Below are 22,150 nucleotides of genomic sequence, written 5' to 3'. Positions count from 1 at the left end.
TCCTTCCTCCTCCTGCTCCAGCTAAGCCTTTCAAATCATAGAAACTAAAAAGTAGGGATTAGTAAACTCGAGCTGGCTGAGTGCCAAGGAGCAGGAGGCGAGAGAGCCCTGCCTGCCCTCTTGCAGGGGGCACAAACTGCTGCTGCAAATAAACTACAACCACAGAGCACGTGTGGCACAGACAACATGCCCAGTACAGTCTGAGCTCGCTTCAGAGCCTGGAGGAAGAGCTACACACACACAGCTACTGCTCCAGAAAGAGCAGCCCAAAGTGATGACACCAAGTCAGAATCAGGAAGACAACACACCAGGTAAAAACCACCATGTGCCAGGTGACCTAGGCAGGCAAGAGCAGTGGAGTTAAACTGGCTTATTCACTTCCAGCAGGGGAGATGTAAAAGAGCAAGGCTGAAGGGGGAAAAAGAAAGATGGAATAAGTCTTCAGAGATAAAATGTTATAAAGGCTTTGAGTGCTGAGACAAGGCAGCCTCTAGCATGACACCAGAACCTCATTGCATACATCACTATACATGACTGTGCCTGAAATATGTTACTCAGGTTGAGGGCACCAACCCCCTGTTTTCCTCCTTCACTTTTTATCTTAAGAACTGGAATGTTCTTTTCCTGTTGCTTTGTTTGTAACACACAGAAGTGCATAACAACATTTGATTCCCGGTGCTTTAAAGCACAACACTGCCACTTCTCAAGGCTAGGCTTCACCTAGAAAATATACAAAGTAGCAGCTAAAACAGAGCTGTATTCAGGGAATATAAATACTTAATTTGCTTTTAGCTTTCTTAGCTATTGACTCAAAATTCTGAATCAAAAGATTAAGGTATTGGTTCTAGCAATGCAATTCCAAGCATTTTAGCAGAGGTGGAAAACTAGGCTCAGATAACTACATTTCTCAAAACATCATTTATTGGAAGACTTATTTCTATGTATTTTACACTCATTTTTTTATTAACAACTCTCAGAGAGAGGATATTGAGGTAGGTAAATTCTTGGTCTGACCAGTGATAGATCTCTTCTAAACCAAGATGACAAAAAAGAACCAAGGATGCAAATCTTGACAGGTCTCAAGCTGAAAGAGTTCAGGCAGGAAAGTGACCTGAAAGGGCATTTATTGTTCTATTTTGCATTGCTCAGTTCTGAAGTGTTTACACAGTTCTAGCTACCTCGGGGCAAGCCCAATCACAGCATCCCTTCCAGTCTTATTTCTATTTTCGTATGCAGAGCTGCATGAGAGTGCAGATTTGGGCTGAAAGCTGCATTAGTAACACAGTATAAAACATATTGAAGGGAAGGGAACCAATCTAGCAGTTACTGTAGAGCAACACTGAAACAAAATCCAAACACCTTGGAAACACATTAATACAATCTTGATGTCATGCAACAATACATTTATAATCAGGGCACTGGGAATTGGGGTTTCCTTGTTTTGTTGGTTTGTTTGTTTGAAGTTTTTAACTAAAGCCAGACACTATATACAAAGAGCCCTCATGCATTAGGTAAGTTAGAATCTGACGGAACAAAAAAGTTATTAGTGGCTATTAGTGACAAAAACCACCTTTACTCTATAAACAAGTTTTAGAATTCATTTAATGACTTGCACAGTACAGACAATTAGAAGTTAAAAGTATCATCAACCAAAGACACTTTGCCCAGACTATTCATAAAACAAAGGAGATTGACAAACTGCTCGTATAATTCAACATATATTGTATGGAAAGGGAAGCAAAGATAGATGCGATCAAAAAAAGTAGGACAGATACCCATATGGAAAGCTTGGGAGTACCTGAAGAGGCACACACTGAAACTTTCAGACATGTTTCTTGTGTTTATTCACTGTTGCTACACTGAAGAAAATGTGACTGTCTCCATTAAAAGAAACTGAGATGAGCTAGTTTGCTGCAGTAGAGGTACATTTGTGTCCACACATACACAGTTTGTTGGACCAAAGAATACTTGTTTACTCCTTTGGTCAAACACTTGATCTGACGTTTTCCTGTTAAATGAGATACAGAGATCTCTGGAGGAGGAGCAAGTCTTAGACCATCTCAGTGATTGCTACGGGCATGTTGTGCCTGGTCCACCAGCTTTGCTAGAATAAATGCTCTCAATCCCGATAAGCACAACACGAGTGATTGCAGGAGCCAGTCTGTCCCTTCATGCTTTGCCAGAAGTGTCAGCTCACTGCTTTAGGTTTGTGCTCTAAGGCTTAGAGATTCCTGTAACGTTTACAGTGCTGTTTCATTCCAGCAGTCTGGTATTCGCAAACCTCTTTATGACCCTGTAGCCATGATATCAGAAGTGATAACCACAATTTCCTAACAAGGAAGGGCAAGAACATACTGACGGCATCCCCACACATCAGCTCAGGCTGCAATTGCTTCTCCATGGATTCCCTTCTACAGCAAATATGAGCATCATTTATTCCCTCTTTCCACCAAATTCAAGTTTTGCACCTTCTCCATCCACTGGCAATCTGTATTTTTGAAAGGACTTTGAGTCAAAGATTTTCATGCATGATTATTGTCTTCACTGAAGTTGCAACAGAGCTCTTCAGCAGTCAAAACCAGAACAGAGCCCACGGTACCGTCTCTTGTTCTACATGGAAGAGAGACCAAATGCTTGCTTTCCCTGTCTCCAGAGAAGCTGGAAGGCTCGGAAAGCTGTTTGTAGAGGGCTCTGAAATACAAATCTAGGCCTAGTCTAGACAAACCAACACAGCATTGTTGCAGTCAATTGTTTGCCAGAATTGTGAGATTCTTGAATTAGAATGCACTAGAGAACGTAAAGCCTCAATTAAAGAGCCCAAACAGCAGTTTATGAAGACATAAAACTAGTTGCAAAGAACAGAAGGGAACACCAGCATCTGATCATTTAATTTTAATTTGATTTCCTATTATACATCTATAGACAAATAGTACATTAACAGATGTGATTAATCCCCAGTTTGGATTGTATTAGTTTCAGAAAATTAAAATTCACACAGCCTCCATGATTTCACATGGCTGTTTGTATTTTAATTTGAGTATTTGTAACTTCCTGTGTTCTGATGGTGCCTGAGGACAGCATTCAATCAGAAATGCACTGCACAAAGCACTGTGCCAATATACCACAAGAAATACAGTTCTGTCCCTATGGATTTTACTGGCTGGTTACACATTTCAGACCTGCTCCTGCTTAAGCTTCAAACTATTTTCATCTGTCAAGGCTTATAATTTATCATTCACCATTCTCACACACCCAGATCAGTAGTTCCTCCCTAGCTCATGATGGCACAGTGCTTTACAAGCCAATCTAGGGGTATTGGTACCTTTGATGTATGATTCTTCTGATTACTGCGCCCATCAGCAACATTCACATCTTCATAAAAGCTGCATTCTATGGACAGCTTATACATTTATCTGAACAGCGCTTCATCTCACAGCACTTGTATTTTCAAACATGCTCTTACTTCAGCACATCAAAATGAATCCTTAGCACACAGGCTGACCCCTATGGGGAACATTAACCACACACTAAAAATATTTACTATTAATCATATTGACTCCTAAAACAAACACCTGAGAAACAGTAGGAGCTTTGTACTTCTTGGTCACTAACTCCTGGTGCTCCTTCACAACAGACATCATGTAGTTCTACTAGAAGGAAAAGGATGTAGAACTGCCCTTGGAGCACCTTCCTGGTGCTCTGATCCTTCAAGCAACATGCAAGTACATTCGCAAGCAATTCCATAACTCAGGTGTGGGGCAAGAACAAGGACAAATTTGCTTCTTTCCTCTGCCACCCAGCAGGTTGCCAAAAGGGCTGCATTGCAGATTCAGAGTTTCCTGCTAACTTGGTTGACTCTGTGAGCTCTTCTTGTGCCTGAGTCAAAGCACTTCTCAACTAAAAAAAGCTGGACAGGCCAAGAGGAACAGCAAGCATTAAAAACAGGTGCATTATGAAAAAAAACATACATCAACCTGCTAGTTTGTTTTTCTCTGCCCTCAGCTCTCATATTCCTTTCATACTGCATCATGTGAACTTGTACACAAGTCATACAGATTCATAATCATGTGGTTAGTCTTGTTCCTAGTTAGGCCATGATTTTTTCCATTAAGGTTAGCACCTTTAGATAACTTTAAGCCAGAGGATGTGCATTGTTTATCAGCCAATCACCACAGCACAAGTGTGCCTAGTCCTGAGCCACAGCGAACAAGAGCAATTCCATAAGCACTCAGTATAATGTAACTTCTTAGGATGCAATTGGTACTGGTCACACAATGGATACATATAGAAATAAAGATCTATTGTAAGTACACAATTTTCCAGTATACTGGCGATATTATTGTGCACAACGATTCATTATTCAAGAAAACAATTGTGAAAAATAAAGACAGGCAATAGTTCATGAGTGTCATCATAATATACATGTTAGAAGAAACAAAAAAATTGAAGAGAAAGCTTCCCACTGCCTTGTACCTTGAGTTCCTATTTACAGTAGTGTAGAGGGAGGTTAACACTATTGTACTGTCTTGGAACACTTATAATTGCTTTGTTAAATCGTTCTGGCCCTCAGACAGCCTCTCTAATACCTGGCCACTTCTCCCCAGTACAGCTCCCCAGGTCAGTAAGCAAAAGGGCCAAGGAGCCTCTTAAGTGTGGGACTTTGCTGTGCTTGAGTTCCCAGAGACCGTCCTAGAAAATTCACAGGTGCTGCCCAAGCAGGGAAAAACACAAGTGCCAGTATAAGCTGGACACATTTACAACATAATACTGGATAATTCACAAACACGAGTCAGAGAGAGTAGAGAATGAAGTAGAAAGTAACTTCTGAAGTTGGCACCTTTTCCCAATCTGCCTCGAGTTTCTCTATTCCTTTGTGCAAAATTGCACCCGATACCAGCACAGGGCCCAGCAGGGATGTTCTGCCCAAGGTTTTGTGCAGACTGAGGCACTGAGGTCTTCAAACATGAAAGGACAGCAACTATGTTAATTCAGTGTAATAAGTAAGTGTAGCAATAGCAGTATTACATGTTCACATCACATCCTGCTCCAGAACTGACATGATTCTCACCACAAGAATTGTCTTTGCTGGGTTTCCTATGCCCTTTTTACCACTGACCAGGATGTGACGTGTTCTGGAGATCTCCTGCATCTTTTTCCCACACTTTGCTCTCACTTCCTTCAAAATAAGAAAAATATAGAGTATTTATATAGAGTTAATATATAAACTCAATAAAGCCACAGCTGAAACCTACATTTATTGCAAAACATTTCAAAAACCACAATGACCCCACACCACAGGCTCTGCTGAAAAGACAAGAAACCTTTCAGGAGACTGCCCCCTCCAAGAGAACCCACCTCCATAGAAAGCTGCATGCCTGGCTGTTTGAAAGCCTACACAATGAGTTTGGCAAATCAAATCCAGTTCCTTGTGGACAGGCATAATGGTGAGGTTTGTTTCACTGACATTTGGGGTAAATGACGTGCCATGAAGAGACAGAAGTTGAATTTCAAGCTTCCATCTCAGCCATTTCATCATCAGCTTGTCTCCTCACCCTGGGACACAACACAATTACTGGCCACTGATCTACACACACAGAGGTGACAGTGTCCAGTACTGTTGTCTGGGTAATTTTTGGTAGTGTCCAGATCCTTCCTACAGAACAGGACAAAGATTTTTGTTACTGGAAGGCATTGTCATATTCATGGGCTCTTGTGTCTCTGGGAGGGCCCACATGCCTTGAACATCAGAAGTGTTAATCAAAAATGTGTCTTTCCCACTCAGAACGTGTTTGTTGAGTCAAGTGTGGGCTGAGGGGGCTCAGAAAATGAGAGGGGACACCCTGGGCAATGTTCTCTCACATCACCGATACTTCAGCTGCAGGGGCTGTGTTCAGACTTCTGCCTGCAGCACCTTCCTTAACACTGCTAAAGCCAGAAGGAAAGCCCATAGCAATTTTTATATGAACACTCACCTGGAAACAGCTCTCTCTCCCACCCCTCCTCAAGTGCACTAAATTCTGCTTTCTGGCTTATCTCTCACTGCACAGACTGGTTCCCAGGAGCCATCCATGGCAGTTGGTGCCTCTCTCATTCACTTTTTCCACATCTCCTTTCTCTGCATCTCAGCCCCTCTCCAGCACACGCCTCTATACAGGTTGTTGGAAGCAGTGGGATAAGATAAGTTTTGCTATTGTTTATTTTCATTTGAATCCTTTGGGCTGATTTTTCTGTTTCACACTCCACTAGCTTCAGGACAGATCAAAATCTGGAAGACAGCTGTGTGCATCATGCCAAGTCATGGCTGTTCCGGAGCCGCTGTGCACCAGTTAATCAGATGCACAACTACAGAGCCGTCACGGCTGCCCTGCTTCCACAGGGCAAGAGACTTCCAAAGAAGTCACGGGCATTCTTACACTTTCAGTCAATGGCCTGAGGGCCTGCCAGCCTGCAGACTAAACTGACATAGCGAAGAGTTTGCCCCAAGGCATTTCTGCTGCTGTATGTCTACAGTAATTCCAAAGAAGCCAGCACACCCCAGCTTTATGCTTGGTAGACCTTACAGCAGGATCTGGCCTGACTTTCAAGGTCTATATACATATTTTTAGATGACCTGAAAGTAAGGCAGAGATGCTGCTGCGTTCTTCTGATGCACCTCTGCAAATCCATAACCAGGATTATCCCATCCAATTGATTTACTGGCTGTACTACAAAGCATAAAGCAAGAATTTCTGCTAGAAGCTGCCCTTCATCCCGAACTCAGTTTACATAACATGGAATATAGGAAGTCCCTATATACAGTAAGGGGAGACAGAAGCTGAGCAAAAATAATTTCTCCCCATTAGAGACAGTTACACAGGTCCTGTCCTACATTTGTAGGAAACAAGGGAGTACCTTGGGAAAAGGTTCAAGCACACACAGGCATTACCCTTTCTGTCAGTTTCCCATGGTCTGCTTTCTTTCTATCTAGAAATCCAAGCTCTCCCTCTCAGTCAGTGCTAGAGCCTGAAATACAGAGGTGCTGGTTAACTCCTTCAGAAGGATCAGCACTGGGATCTTGCACAAGGGCACCAGGCCCGTTTGAAGAGATTCAGTTCTACAGACCGCTAGGAATGTATGGGGTTTAGTAAAAACGCCTCTTATTTGAACCTGTTTGAGGTTGATGTTCATGCTTTGATTCCTTCTGTTGTTTCACGAAGGAAACAACTTTGTTTCCTTTGTTGTTACCTTTCATTTTTGAAAAAAAGGTCTCAAAATCATCATCTCCAGTCACAGCGCTTCAAGTGCTGGGACTTTCTGAGAGCAGTACAACGAACTAGAAGTACAATAATTGCATCAGCAAGCAATCACTTGAAGCCTGTCTGAAAGATCTCAGCTTCCTCCAGACCTTGTAGACACCACAAATAGTTTTCAGCTCTTACCAAAAAGGTGTGGTGAGGCACAAGCACAGCTCATTCCCTCAGCCATCCCAACTGAGGAGTCTGGGTGCAGCTGCCTGCACTGTAATGCAGCCCTCCTTTGGGGCTACGAGCAACCAAGGTTAAACTCTTTGCTTTTAAGTGCCATGGAGGGCTGTGACCCTGGGAATCCTGCAATGGGAGCAGATTGGAGCCACGTGCTTCTCTCCCTAATTGTGATCACTGACTGATAGATAATCCCTTCATGGGCTGCTGCTCTACAATTGTTGTGCAGCAACCAATCCAATCTGAGAGCCAGAACGAGGCCCGGGGGGGGGGGGGATAATTCCCCTCCCACTTCCCTAAAACATGGTGAAATCCACTGTTTCCATAGAAACAAATGAGTTTGATATCCACACAGCTCTTGCATCCCTCACTGGTGGGCATCAGCCCCAAGCTGCTGAGGTTTTAACCAAGTGTCTACAGCTATAGGTCAAGAGTTTGGAGGAGAAACAAGAGGCACTCCAAGCATGCAAACCCGACCACCTCATCCAAAATGTCATTTGCTTCGGTTCATCTCTGCTGTGAGATAATTAATCAGGAATATTCTTCCCCTCCTCCATTTTGAGGGTTATCTGCTAGCTCCCTCCCTGCTATCTTCCTGCAGATGGGTTAGTCCAGAATACGCAAGGAGGTAGAACACAGATGGGAAATCAAAACAGAGCACTCCAGCACCTCACGTGCACTTGTGAGCCAATTTACTCTGTGTTTCTGCAGATAAAAAACTGTAAAGGCATTTTCTTGTTTGGAGCTCTGCATTTTACTGCAGAGAATTATTTAGAGAGTGGTACAGCCTAGAGTGCACTGCCTGATCTCAAAAAGTCACTGCCCGTTATAGCAAATGCCGCATTGACTCTAGGCTGCAGAGCTGGGGAAGCAGAGTCTGGAAAGAGCGGAAAATTGCAGCACTGCTGCTGTGCAGCTTCCTCTAGGATTTTCTGAGTAATAGAAAATGAAGTCCTGGATTTTGTTTGCTGCCTTGGGATATTCACGGTAAAGAATAATACAGCACTGATTCTGCATGACAATATCAGGAACTCAAGAGAATAAGCCTGGTGTATCCTGAATGGATGTGGCAGTAAGGATTACACATTTGTGGAAAATGCAGTTTTGATTTCAAGAATTACAGTCCCAGGAGAAAGGAAACAAGGATGGTTTTACTCATGTGAAAAAAAAAAAAACAAACCCACACCAGAAATATTGCACTGCACGATGTGTTCTCCACCCCAGAAACTGCAAACCAGACCTTTATGTCTGCCTGATTTAAGTTTCACCATCACAGCACAAAAGCAAGTTTTCCTCTTGCTACTTCAAAAGCATATATACGCTGGCAAAAATTTCTATGCAATTGCAGAATCTCCCTGTAATTTCCAGACAGTCTCCAAGAAGAAAATACCAAGCAGCATCAACACCCCAGAGCATCAAATTAGTTCAGTCCCTATGGCAGTAGTGAAGAAACAGGTTTTCTTAAGGCCAGAAAGGTAAACCCATGACCCAGCATCTTTGTCTCTTTTTCAAGCCGCACTTATCTGTCATAACACCACAGCAATGCTGCTCTGCTTTGGCACAAACAAATCCACCGACAACCCCTGGCTCTACTGTAACAGAAAGGCTGCAGCCTTGAAAAACATGACCTGTTCAGCACCTGCAACTTGAGCTGTGAGAAAACAAAAGGACAAGCTGTACACTAAAACTCTGGGACAGGGATGGCTGATGGGAAAACACAGCCACAGTAACACCCCAGGATTAATGGATGTTAAGACCGACGAGCAGCAGGCTGACCTTGCTATTTCCCACCACCAGTGTCTTAATCTCTGGAGCCAGGCTGCAGCTGAGTCCCGACTAAAGGCTGCTCAGCAGTAGAGGCTCTCCTGTGTTCTGAGACACCACTATACTGTGCAGCAGTAACTAATATTCACACTACTCATCGCATGGACGCTCTGGATAAAAAAGGGGATTATCCCCCTTTTTGTCCTTCTCTCCTTCAGAGAAGGAAACCACGTACAACAGCAAATTCAAAGATATCAAATACTTGGGCTAAGTATAATCTTGGATTTCTTGTCAAAACTACACCTCTGGAGTCCTGGTATTTACTGCAAGACCCAAGAGAAGAACAAACGTAGCTGGAGGCACATTTCATCACTGCAGCATGACACTTCCTCTACTTCCAGACACCACTGTGTGCTAGAAAAGGAGACAGGCTGCCCAGAGCCCGAATTCCTTAAAGGGTACAGACAACTGAAAGAGTTCATTGGAAAAGGGAAAGTCCCTTTGATGAGCCCACAGATACAAAGCTAAACAGAACCTGCATGAGGAAGGATGGTACCTCAACAAGCCATGATGTGCTGTTTGTGGCCACACATAGGTGGTGGGTTTATAAAGCTGAATGCATGTACCCTGATAACTTATCTCAGGTCAGTGGTAAGAGGCAGAGTGTGTTGTGGATGGGGAGGTAGCCTGCTTCCCTTCCAACAGGCCAGGCAGGAAGGACAGAATTCCATGGGGTAACAGAGTTATGCTGCATTCAGGCATCCTGACCAAATTGTCCACAGTGCCTGGCTGTCCTGCAGAGGGAATTTAAGATGCCAATTTACATCTCTGCTCTGCCTGGAGAAGTATGCAGGAACAGTGCCACGTTCCTTGCTACGCACTGCACCTCTGCGGCTCCAGATATAATTAGGATCAACCTAGGCTGGGAACATGGTACAGAGGCACTGCCCCTTGAGCCCTTGAAGAAGACCCAGCAGACTGATTGCAAACACCTCTAGTGCAAAGTCAGAAGCATTAAACTCTACTTAAGAAACCACACAAGACATCTCCATTTCAGGCTATACCAGAACAAAAATTGGATCAATAGTCCCAGAAGAGATGAGCTCTGACCTCCTGTCTGGTTCCAATGTGCCTGCCAAAGTGCTTTTGATCAACCACTGGAACAGCACTTCTGATGCCACAAGGAACATTTTGCTCTAGTCAAATTGGGGCAGCGACCATGGGAGGTGACAAAAAGGCTGGGCTTAATTCAACAAAAAAAAAGAGGAAGATCAAAAAAGGTGTTGCCTTACCAGTGGGCATTCTGAATCCATAGAAAAACTGTGGCATAGTGACTTGGACAGACCACAGTCTTACGCCTTCCACTCCTTTCCTTATTTTCCACAAGTAAAGGGTTCAACTAAATTTCTCCCCCTTGTATCTCCACTCCACTTGTTTAAACTAACACACTGATTTCTAAGACATCTGCTTTTGCCCCTCCAGGTATCCAGTGTGAATTCAACTTTGTCCGAGCAGAAGTTGGCAAAATACCAAGTGTTAATGCAGTATCTGACTTATTCTTTTGCAGTAAGCATTCTTTAAATATAATTCCTTCAATAGTCTATACAAATTCATTCAGGAAATGGACCTCTTTCTCCAAAATGAGTTTGAGGTGCCTGGTAGTTTGCAGGCCTGAGATAACAAACACATCTTGCATGAATATGCATAAACAGAGTAATTCTTAGGAACAGGAACAAATCAAAGTAGCAAAGCCCAATGGGAAGAAGTTTGTTGCTGGGATCTCTGCTGTGAGCTGCACGATGTAGAAGAGGTGACCTGAGCTTCAGTACTGGAGCTGCAGCATCAGCTCTGCAGTGTGACACATGTCATGCACCAATCCCTGAGGGTATTCTACATTTCAGAACATACCAACCTCCTCCTTACCCGTAGCTTTAACCCCACTGCGACAGATCTCCTCTCAAGGCCATCACCATGCTCAGGCAATTCCCAGCTATTCATAGAGGAACTTCTATTAAAAGTAAAAGCACAATCAGCTTAAGAAATAGCCAGAGATTACACAAGAGATCACAGCAGCCAGAAAGAGAGAAAACCTAACATGTATTAGAATCGAGGGGTCCCATCCTGACCCAGAGCAGTGTAAGCTCAGAGTAAATCATAAACAAGTCAGTGAGGCTAAATTCAGCATAAAACCTGTGAGGACTAGAACTTTGTTGTTTATTGACTTAATTCTGAACTAAGAGGTCATCAGATATATTTCCCTGCTGACAGGGAATTGTTCCTGTGCTGGAAGGCAGGTGGCAAATGGACAGTCATTATAAGCCCCATTTTTAGAAGTTTGTAACTACTTGGATGAGGAAGAGCTCTCGGGCTGAAACAGCCTGTTAATTTGTCAGAGCCCTGAGCCAGATCCTACGTAACTTACTCTGTCTTTACACACGTAAGACTGGTAGGAAAACAAAGAGGAGGAACTGAACAAAGACTTCAAGATTTTTGCCTTTAGGTATCTCTTTCCTTGTTCTAAGAAATTCAGCACCACCTCCCCCATCCCTGGATCTCCATTCTCAATTTTTTAAAAAAAGGGAAAAATTGTAGTTTGTCCTAGTGCTCTCCAGGGTAAGTTAGCTGTGCTGTGAAAACATTTGCAGATGTTGAGAACTGACTGCTCAGCATCTCTGTAGACTTCTGCCTATTGATATGAGAACGGGTCTGAATGCAGCTGAAAAACCACTCTGAAATACAGCTGCAATTTATGATCAGCTTTTAGACAGCATTCCAGCAACACTGCCCGGCTTTGCAGCCAAAATCCACAGCAGTATCAGTTTAACACTGGCTGTGTCCTCTCTTAGCATCACATATACTACACCGGCCACTCTTGCAGCGAGAGTGTTTCCCAGCCCCAAAATGACAGTCAGAGCAGTCAGGCAGGAGCTGAGCACTTCTCACATCTGTTATGGTTGTATTAACTCTTCACCCTTCCACAGGGCTGCAACAATGCTGCCTAAAGCCACAAGAAACAGGAAAGGGAGAGTTAAAGGAGACTGTTGAGGCAATACATTATTAAAATAGTATTTTCAGCCCCAGAGACTCCAGTTCAACTCCCATTTCCGTCACAAGTGAGGTACTGGGTTTATTCCAAACCTCATTTATTGTTCATTGCAACTGCAACACAAGTATTTTAGCAGAGCTTATAGTTTTGAGAGTAAGCCCTGATTTTTAGGAAGGGAAGAGATGACAGTGCAGGTTTTAGAAGTTTTCGGATTCTTTATACTTGTCTCCAGAAGCATTTAGGGAAACAGCATCTTTTGGAAAAAAAAAATACCCTCAAACCTCCATGTTGGAAATTGCTGTTTTCAATACAAAAGCTACACTGCTCTTCTGTTAGCTCAGTTGCTGTGGCCAGGGCTCTAAGAAAAGCCACACAAGTCACAAGACTTGCAGAAAAATGGCAGAAGCTGGCAAGTTTGCTTCCAGTCAGCAAGACACAGCTTGAGGAGCTTGCATAACGTCTGCTTCCAAGAAGCTTCCAAAAGCATGTTATGCTGAATTGCAAGAAGCTACTAACCAGGGACCATGTCACTTCCATTTGGTCATGGCTGGGTCTGCCAAAATTTGCCATGTCAGATGCTCTGGAGAAAACAGAGACACTGTTAAGATTTCAGACTCAGGGCTCATTCTTCCTGTATTGTGTCTTGCAGGAAAGCAAAGCAGTTATCTACTACAGTCAGCACCAGGCTCAGAGCTGTGACAAACCTGAAGGTCACAAAGGAAGCAAACACCAGCAACTTAATTGTCCTGTCTGCCCACCTACATAAGACAGCTTAAGAAAACTATGGAGCCACTTTATAGTCAACTGTTATTAAAATATTCACTAATAGGACTTTGAAAACAAAGCTGGACCTAAGTACAAAGTATCAGTGGGTCACCTGGAATAATTGTTTAAACATCTAACATTAAATTGTGCCCTCAGTTTCCCGTCACAGCGTTTTGATGCAGTCTTGCCTGCTCATCAGTAAACACTGAAATGTTCTCAGCTCTCTCTTCCCAGCTACCCCAGTATCTATAGTAGTTAGTTCTGAGTAACACATCCAGTCTGCACTACCAAACTCCATCAAGTCACCCCAAAATAGGCAGGATGTGTACTTTAGATGGCTCACAGACAAATGTAAATTAAGAGAAATAACTTTTTGCAGTTTTTCAGAACCAGTCCTGCTTGCAGGCTGACCACCTCCAAACCTGACCAGAACATCCAAGTGCTGAAAGTCTCTAGGTACAAAACCCTGGGCTCATTCCTCTATAGGGCTGCGCTATACATCCCTGCCCTGAAAGACCATGCTCAAAAAATCAAGTGCTACCAGGCCATCTAGGGCAGCCTCTCATCTCCAAGAGTTTTCTAAGAACACACTCACTCCTCAAATCCTGCACCTGATCTATGCCAGCAGCCAAAGGTGGCTGCACCAGACCCAACCTCAGCAGAGCAGACCTAAGGAACCTGCAAAATACTGAGCAAACCAACCTGCATGAAGAACTAAATTTCTTGGCACAACACTTCTACAGAGAAGGCAGGCCTTTGCAAGGGCTCAGACAGACACTGGAGTGCCATCTTTAGAGTTTTCATTTATTGTTAAGAAAAACAGTTTATGACTTTATGCTTAACCTTTTCCAGTGCTATTTCAAGTGTCCACTAATGATATACACCTACATGACATGAGAGACACCAACAGCCTCTCCTTTAAGGATGGAGAAAAAGGTAAAAAAATTAATCGCTAAGAATTTAGCTTCAGAGCAAGGAACAGAATTCTACCACATGTCCACTTGCCTGTAATCAGAGATAGTATTCTTTAACCATGAGATTCCACTCTCTACCAGAATGTGCAAAACCAGGTTGGAGACCAGGAAGAGAAAATTTCAAGTAGAATGAGAAATTGTCCCACTAGTAAGCTATTTTTCCCATCATGCATGACTAGATTTCTGGGTTTGGGCAGGGGAAGGGGGGGGTGCTGGACCAGATTTAGTTTCATCTCTCCTCCCAACTAGCAGTACTCTGACTCATATGGTTCCAGATCTGTGAGTCCAAGAAGGAAAAAAGTATTATACTCAAAGTTTTTTGGGTGGTTTTTTTTTAGTGGCATATCAAGGAAGTAGGTTTACACCACATATTGTCAGTAAATCTCCTTTCACAGACGCCACCTCAGAACCAATTTTACGCTGAGCACACAGGCTGAACACCATACGTTTCCAGATGACTGCCTGCCACCCCTTCACTAACTCTTCTGGTTTTGCCACTCAAATGCACTGCCTAAAACAAAAAACTAAGTACTGGCTCACATGGGTGGGGCACACATGGGTTTGCTCTTGTCCAATAAACTCACTGCTCGAGACATCATAATAAGTTTCACCCCAGTAGCTAGAACACAGCAAGAACTGTTTTCTTGATCAACTTATGCTAAGTTGTAAGCCACTTCCATTTCTCCTCAAAAAGATCCATCTTAAAAATCCTTATCCACAATTTTTACTCACACTTGTACAGACAGACTCAAACCTGAAGTACAAAAATAGGGACATTCGGGAATTTGCCAGATCAGGAAGGGGATTAACTTCCTGCCTTAGAATAACATTTTCAGAAGTCGCCTCAGATAGGAGGTGTTGCAGACAGACTCCCATTCTTTTTATTTAAGTCTAGCAGGATTCTGCCTGCTGAGTATCTGGAAAAGTCAGGGTCAAGGACTTGGCTTGGCATTCCCAGATAGGTATTGAAAACAATCAGTACCCTTTAAAAACAGTAGGTCATCTTTGCTTTGCCTGGTTTTATTTAGGTTTTTTGACTGTGTAATAAGCACATCAAGTTTTGAAAAACAGTAGCAGCTGACAGTTTAGCTTTTGGGAACTTTTGACTCCTTTCCCCACTGGTTCTGTTCCCTCTTTACAGCCTTGTATCACTGCATCCTGTTTACTGAGCAAACACACAAAAAATTCCACAACATTTACTTGTCTCAAAGTACAGTAAGGACTTATCAAAAAAACTCAAGATGTTCTAAGACTCTCAACTTGAGGATTATCATACTAACAAGGAGGAGTCCACACAAGGAAATGCAGCATCCTTGATCTGTCAGCTATCAGGTGATGATTCTAGCAACGACAAGGAAATGTGTCATTTTTACACACCAGTAGGTCCAAACACCAACTTGCACAACACTGAGCATCAGGTTCCCCACTAGAGATACAGCTGGTTTCCTTTCCATGGGTAAGTTCTGATATGATCTGAGACATGCCATAAAGATCTCTTCTTCCAGAGAATATAAGGCTAGTGGGCAGTTACCAGAAGCACAAGATCATCACTAAAGAGTTAAGCTGAAAGATACAGACAGCAAGATCTGCAGAGAACACGTAACTGCTGCAGGAAGTAGAAAAAATATTAGACTTTTACTTACTTGAGCCAAACCCTATAGGATTAAAACAAGCTGACAGAGAACAAACACAGGCAGACACTGCTGCTGCATCTACAAACACTGAGATTCACAGGTTTTTCCCTCACAGCCATCCATGTTATGTTATGTTTTAACTTAATCATGTATCTCCTTCTAGCATTCCTCCTTCCACAAGTGTTTGCTCAGAGCTCTACAGATCACTCTTAAGTCAAATTATTTTATCTTGGGGTCTGCTGTAACACATTACCCATTTCCCCCAATGCTCCATATTTTTTTCCTTCCACAATTAATCCAAGACAAAAATAGGTATTTTCTTCACTAGAGACCAAAGACTGGCTGCCATTTGAAGGCCTTATCTGACCATAATTTATTTCTCTAAGCAGCAGAATCCTACTCCTGGCTCTTGCACCATCCACTGCAACCCTAAATAAGTCAGTTCACAAGCAGTGCCTATGTCTTTAAGCTGCAAATACACAGGATTTGACTGGCTCACAGATGTATTTATCACATAACAATTAAGGGCCCCTGACTTGCAATTAATCATCTCTCTGACAGCACACATCTCAAATCAGAACCCTCAAAAATTTAGAAGAATCGCACTTAAGAACCTCTTTTGTGGCCAAAGCACATGCCATGAATGTATCTTCTTGTTTAAATTTAAATCTGCTCCTGAAGTACTGCAATGATGCTCAGCATTGCCCAGTACAACAGACATTCCCAATCTATACATAATGTAGCTATGACTTTTACTAAGATTTGAACACTCAGTCCTCAATGCTCAAGCTTGCAAGGCACACACTGCAGCAAAAGCCTGAGCAACTTAAAAGTACAAAGATCATCAACAAAACAGTTTTCCTGCAGTAACAGGCCAAGTATCTCGATCTCTTTATGCACCCCTTTAAGATCCTTCACTTCTACATAGTTACTAAATACTGCTGTTGGCCTCTGCAGGTTATTTTGCTGGGGAAGCTTTCCATAACAAAGCAAAGTATGTGTTATCAAGGAAGGCATTCCCTCATCATATCTTGGGGGTGTATTTATCTCTAAATGGCTGTGGAAGGTATTAAGTTGCTCCTCAAAGTTATACCTGAAGCCAAACTAAACCCTGCGGCTTCAGGATCTAGCTTTGCATCACCGGTACGGGACAAAGAAAGGCAAAGAGACGCTTGCTGCCAGGCCCGTGCCTGATTTTGTCATAGCAATTACTGCAGCTATGCCTAATGAGTATTTAGCCTTTCCACTGCCACAGGCACTGCAGTGCTGCATTTTCCCTGCTCTTTTACCTAAGTGGAAATTTCAGTGTGTTAGAAGAGGCAAGGTTAGCCCAACATGGTTGAGTTTGGGCCCACACCTGTCTCCTGATTCCTTCCAGGCAACACACGAACATCAGGGAATTCAGCATATACCATCAGAGCCTGGTGACAGACTGCTAAGTACCCCTATTTTGCGTGCACAGTTCCCAAGAGAGGATGCTTGTGGGGTACCAGATTCCAGCTCAGGTCTGGGGTCAAGTAAACGCTGATTCACTTCCCACAACTTTGGCACTGCTTAGGTCCCTTGATCATAAACAAGATGGTTTCATCTCCATTCAAGTCCTTCCACCCACTGTTCCCAGCCCTTAGTCACTGCCTCCTCAGCAGCCCCCTGAAACCATCTGTTCTGGAGAAGTCAGAGGTGCCTTGTTTTCCCCACGAAGAGCAATGCAGCTGTCCCAGCAGGGCTGAGCAGCACCCTGCCTTGGATCAGACAGCACCACCACCACCACAAGGCACAGACATTCAGGGAGCCAGCTGAACACAGCCCAGTGCTTTTAGTTTTCCTGTTCGTAAAGCACAGATAACAGTAATACTCCCACAAATCCAAAGATTTCTGTAACAGTGCTCTGAGATCATAGGATTTAAAGAAAACATATTTGTTATTTTTACATGGCAAAGTAAGAGCGGCATGAACATGGATGATTATACAAACAGCCTAGTGGGCTGTCTTGTACAACCTCCTCAGTCATTTGGGCTCTCAAATCAAATTAGCACATACCACATGCTTTGTTCTTTTCTTCAGACCAATTTTGCTGGTACAGGTGCCTGCTCCAAGACCTATTTATTTAGAAAAGGAGCCAGCAGGGAAGTAACAACACCTTAAGAACAAACTAAATGCTCCCTAAGGTCCCTTCCAACCTGAGTTATCCTACAAGCCTATAACCACACCAACAGGAAATGCCTGGAGCTCAACCAATTAACCTTCCTTCCAGTTCTGGTGCCCAGGATAAACCAGTCTGTGGAGAGATGTGTCACCTGTCCGGCTTCTACATGGCTTCTCGTTTCTTCAGTGATTTTATCACCACCAGCCGGTATCCGAGTCACCATGCTGAGACTCCAGCAGCAAAAGCACACACAGCAGCCACACTGACATCTGGTATTATAAATACAAGCTCTGCACTGTTGGATAATCTGTTAACAGCAGAGTAAGTGTCACTGAAAAAGCAATTAGCAGCAACTAGTAAGCCATCACATTCTGGAGGAAAAAAAAAATTTGTTTGGTAAGACACATAACTAAACACTGATTGCAGGCAGCATCATTCTTCCCTGCTTGGCCATTTCCAGCATGTGTGGGACTCGGTGTTACTGCAAGGTACCTGCAGCAGCCCTGGACTGAAGCCCTGCATAGCCACAACACAGGTCTGGCAGGGGGCAAGTGTGCTGTCCTGTTACGGAAACATGACTTGATGACAATTTGAAAGGAGCCCTGCAGGTCCCGAGCAGGGAAACCAGCCCTGGCGGGGCCTCCAGACCCTCTGCTGAAGTGTCTGCATCATGCTCATCAGCCAGTATGAAGCACATCAGCATTTGTTCTTGCACAGATTTCCATCCACTCAGAGAGAAACTCATCAGCGCTCACATTCACTGTGCAGCGAGCAGCTGCTGAGCAATAGCTGCACCACCATCCTGGTATCAAGCTGGAGCAGTGACATATGTCATGTCCACACTACAGCAATAATTGTATTTGTACACATTAGGTCTACACATAATTTCTTCTTATGACTGTTCAGACAAGAAAACAGCCCCTACCACAATTACATTGAGGAGCCATGCTTATTCTGGGTACTATTTCCATAGCTCCTTATCATGGCTTCCAATACCCACACAGAAGGGAAAGAGACTGTACATTACAGCAGGGCCCCAACACTACTTTAACAGGATTGGGGTTTGCAGCATATACACATACATTCTATGGTAAGAGGTCTCAAGTTACCAGTCTCTAAACTAGCCAGCACTCAAGGGTATCAAATGGAGAAAGACCTCTTCACACGGACATCTTCCATTTCCCCTCCAATTATTTCCTCTAAATGCTTTTCTACGGACAGCTCTCAGCTCCTGCTCAGGGGACCCTTCATTATTTCATTTTCTAAAAGCCACAGCACTATAACTTGCTGCTAGAGAGACAGCTGATGGGACACGATGAGGTCACAAGTTCTCCTGTGACAGGAGTCATCAGAAAGAGACAGAAAACCATTGAATTCGTATATTTTCCATCAAGCAGATAAAATCTCCAGTTTTAAATTGGTGCCAGTGGAGATGCACCAAGGATTAGTAAATCCCCTTGTGTGGTTGATGTAAAGGAGAGGAGCAGTGTACCCCAATACACTAACTGTCCTTCCTTCAACAAACCCTCCTCTGGTCCAGCAGCCCTACATTATCTATGACACCACTGCAGCACTGCCTGCACAGATCCTCTAAAAAGGATTTACGAGGTTTGACTGCCAGTACTTAGAAAGCATGAAAACAGCAGAGCCAACAGGTGAACCCATTTTGCTCACAGATTTCAGAATCCATTTTCCCCTTCTTAGAAAGCTACAAAAGTCCAACAAGTTTTTCACTTGGGGAGCAGGAATTTTCTGTGACTACAGACAAACAAGTGGATCCTGGACTATGACCTGAGAACCGCGCACTGCCAACAGAGGCTCAGTAAAACGTGTCTCTGCAATGTCCTTCCATTGGCATGATCCCAGCATCTCTGGGGGATACACTGCCATGGACCTTTGGAAGTTAGCTAGAAAAGATCCCAAACTCTTTAAATTTTGTACTCTTATTTTCCCAAAACTCTTTGAATCTACGGCAAAGAAGAAAAATTTTCGTTTTGACCATGCTTTCTTTGTACCAGATACAATCCCTGTGCCTTCCTCCTAGTACACAGCACACCCTGCACTCACTGCTCAAAGATACCCTTGAAGAGGTCCAGAATTTGGGGCTACTTGCAGCTAAACAAGCAATTAATCCACACCACAGACCCTTCTGACAGTGGAAAAGCTTTATAAGCCATCCAACAGCAAACAGCTTAAAAGAAAAAGTGGGGGTGGGGGAACAAGATCCAATAGATGTTGTTTGCTGAAAGAGAAAAGCCCACGCAAGCATCTGACCAGGTATCAGCAGTCACTGCTTTTAAGGCAAGTCACCAGAAACCTGCGTGCTCCTCATAGCATAAAAAGACACCTTGATAACTAAAACCCGTATATAACTTAATACAATTAATTAACAGGGCCAGGAACAAGGTGAGGAACAACCCCCCCTCCCCAGGTGTTGTGTGTCTGCGCTGAAGGAGATATTCAGGCAGCGCGGTCTGCAATTTACTCAAGTTGCAGATGATGAATGCGAAGGTCACATGAAGGGAAGACACCAGTATATTGCCTGTCACAAAATGGTAGCACCCGGGGATTTGAGCATATAGGAGAGCTATAACCCCGTCCTTCCTATAGCCTCCCTGCAGCTCCTGACATGGCATCCGCTATGGAGGACAACGAGCCTGGGCTGGGGGAGGGGGACGAAGCAGATTAAACTTAAACACCCTCCGCATCACCCCCCCGCAGCGACAACATCCATCTCTGAGCCCTGCGGTCCCACACCGAGCAGGGGATGGATGGAGCCGGTCCCCACAGCCACTTCAGCCCCCTGCGTTATGTAACAGCCAAGACAAGGGGGGGCTCCCACCGGCCGCCAAGGTGCGGCAGTGGCGGGGACCCCGCTGCGGAATGCCCCCAGGCGGAGAGCCCTCCCTTCCTCACTCCCTCCCTCCCTCCCGCGCCTCCTCGTACCCCTGCACCGCAGCGCCCGGGCGTCCTGCAGCGCTGCCCGCGCACCACACACTCGCCGAGCCGAGTGGCTGCGAGCGGAGCGCTGTCCTCGCACCGCGCTCCAAGTGCCCGCACCGCGCTGTCCGTGCAGCGGCTCTGCCCGCGCTGTCCCTGAGCTCGTCCCCGCACCGCGCTGCCCGTGCGGAGCCTCTGCCCGCGCTGCTCCCACACCGCGCTGCCCGCGGACCCCGCGGCGCTGCCCCCGCACGGCGCTGGCCATGCGGCAGCTCTGCCCGCGCCCCCCGGGGACACCCCCCGCTCACCTCCCGACGAAATTCTCCAGCACGGAGCTCTTGCCGGCGCTCTGCCCCCCCACCACGGCGATCTGCGGCAGGTCGAGGTTGGCGTTCTGCCCGATGGCGGCGAAGGCGTCCTGCAGCCGGTTGACCAGCGGGATGAGATCCTCCATCCCGCGGTTCCCCATGGTTGCGGCGCGGCTCCTCGCACAGGCGAGCTCGCACTAACCCTCCCCGCAGCCCTCCCCGGCTCTGGGGCCGGTGGGCAGCGGCTCCAGCCCGCGCCCCCTCGCCCCGCTCGACGCCGCCCGGGCTCCGCTCGCCTCAGCCCGCCCGCCGCGCCTGTGAAGCGCCCCGTGCTGCCGCCAGGGGGCGTTAAAGGTACCGGCGCCGCGCTACATCCTGGGAGATGTAGTCCGGAGGCTGCGAGGGGCCGGGATAGGGGTGGCACCGGTGTCTGCTCCCAGAGACCTGGCAACGGGGCTCGCTCCCCAAAACCATAGCAGTGCAGGCTGTCCCGGGAGCTGCGTGGGGTCGTGTCTGTGTGCGGAAGGTTGACACACCTGTGTGGCCCAGCCGGTGTGGGTGTGCAGCCCGGTAAGCCCGCCTCGCAGTCAGTCACGGTGCACCTCTCTGTGGGCCCGTACCGCCAGCACAGTGCCACGGTCCCTGTGGCGTCCGCTCCCTGCAGCTGTGCAGCGCTGCCAGCGAACAGGTAAAATTTGGTCGAAGGACCCACATGGCTTGGTTACTACACCTGCACAATATGATCCTCTCAGCCACACCGTTCAGTCAGTGCACCATGGTTTGGTCACAGTACTTGGGAACGGGCTGGCGCCTGTATGGGAGGGCTTTGTGTGAAGACAGCACCTGTGAAATCACCAGAATACAAGAGACATTTGAGATTATTAAACTGGAGGATTGCTAAAACGCTACCACTCTGTAAGCATCTGGTCTAGCAGGAGGTGTCCCTGCCCATGGCAGAGGGCAGAATGAGATGTTTTTTAAGGTCCCTTCCAACCCAAGCCATTCTGTGGTTCTGCTGCTTCATTCAAACACAGATGAAAAATGCATCATTTTCTGTTTATAGCTGTGAAACAGTAGATATTGTTGCCAGTCTTGTTTTAGAGAAACACAAAC

General features: G+C 45.2%; 1 protein-coding gene across 21 annotated transcripts in view; it reads right to left on the bottom strand.

Moving 5' to 3' along the window:
* Window positions 1-21,348, bottom strand: part of DNM1 (dynamin 1) — a 66,403-nt gene extending 45,055 nt beyond the window's left edge. For 11 of the 21 annotated variants that reach the window (XR_007207807.1, XR_007207805.1, XR_007207806.1 and 8 more), the window contains exon 1: window positions 21,038-21,347. Coding sequence is in view for 14 of the 21 variants with exons in the window: in XM_048325236.1 (XP_048181193.1) it covers window positions 21,038-21,198 (161 nt within the window). In the remaining 7 variants the exon portion in view is untranslated. Of the gene's footprint in view, window positions 1-21,037 lie in introns of all 21 variants that reach the window. The other 10 variants (XR_007207804.1, XM_048325231.1, XM_048325232.1 and 7 more) reach the window with 2 other exon arrangements.
* Between the last annotated feature and the right edge of the window lie 802 nt (window positions 21,349-22,150).

This window comes from Corvus hawaiiensis, chromosome 21 (genome assembly GCF_020740725.1).
Source record: "Corvus hawaiiensis isolate bCorHaw1 chromosome 21, bCorHaw1.pri.cur, whole genome shotgun sequence".
NCBI lineage: Eukaryota > Metazoa > Chordata > Aves > Passeriformes > Corvidae > Corvus > Corvus hawaiiensis.
Note: the sequence above shows the minus strand (reverse complement) of the source record. Positions and strands in the feature narration are given on the sequence as shown.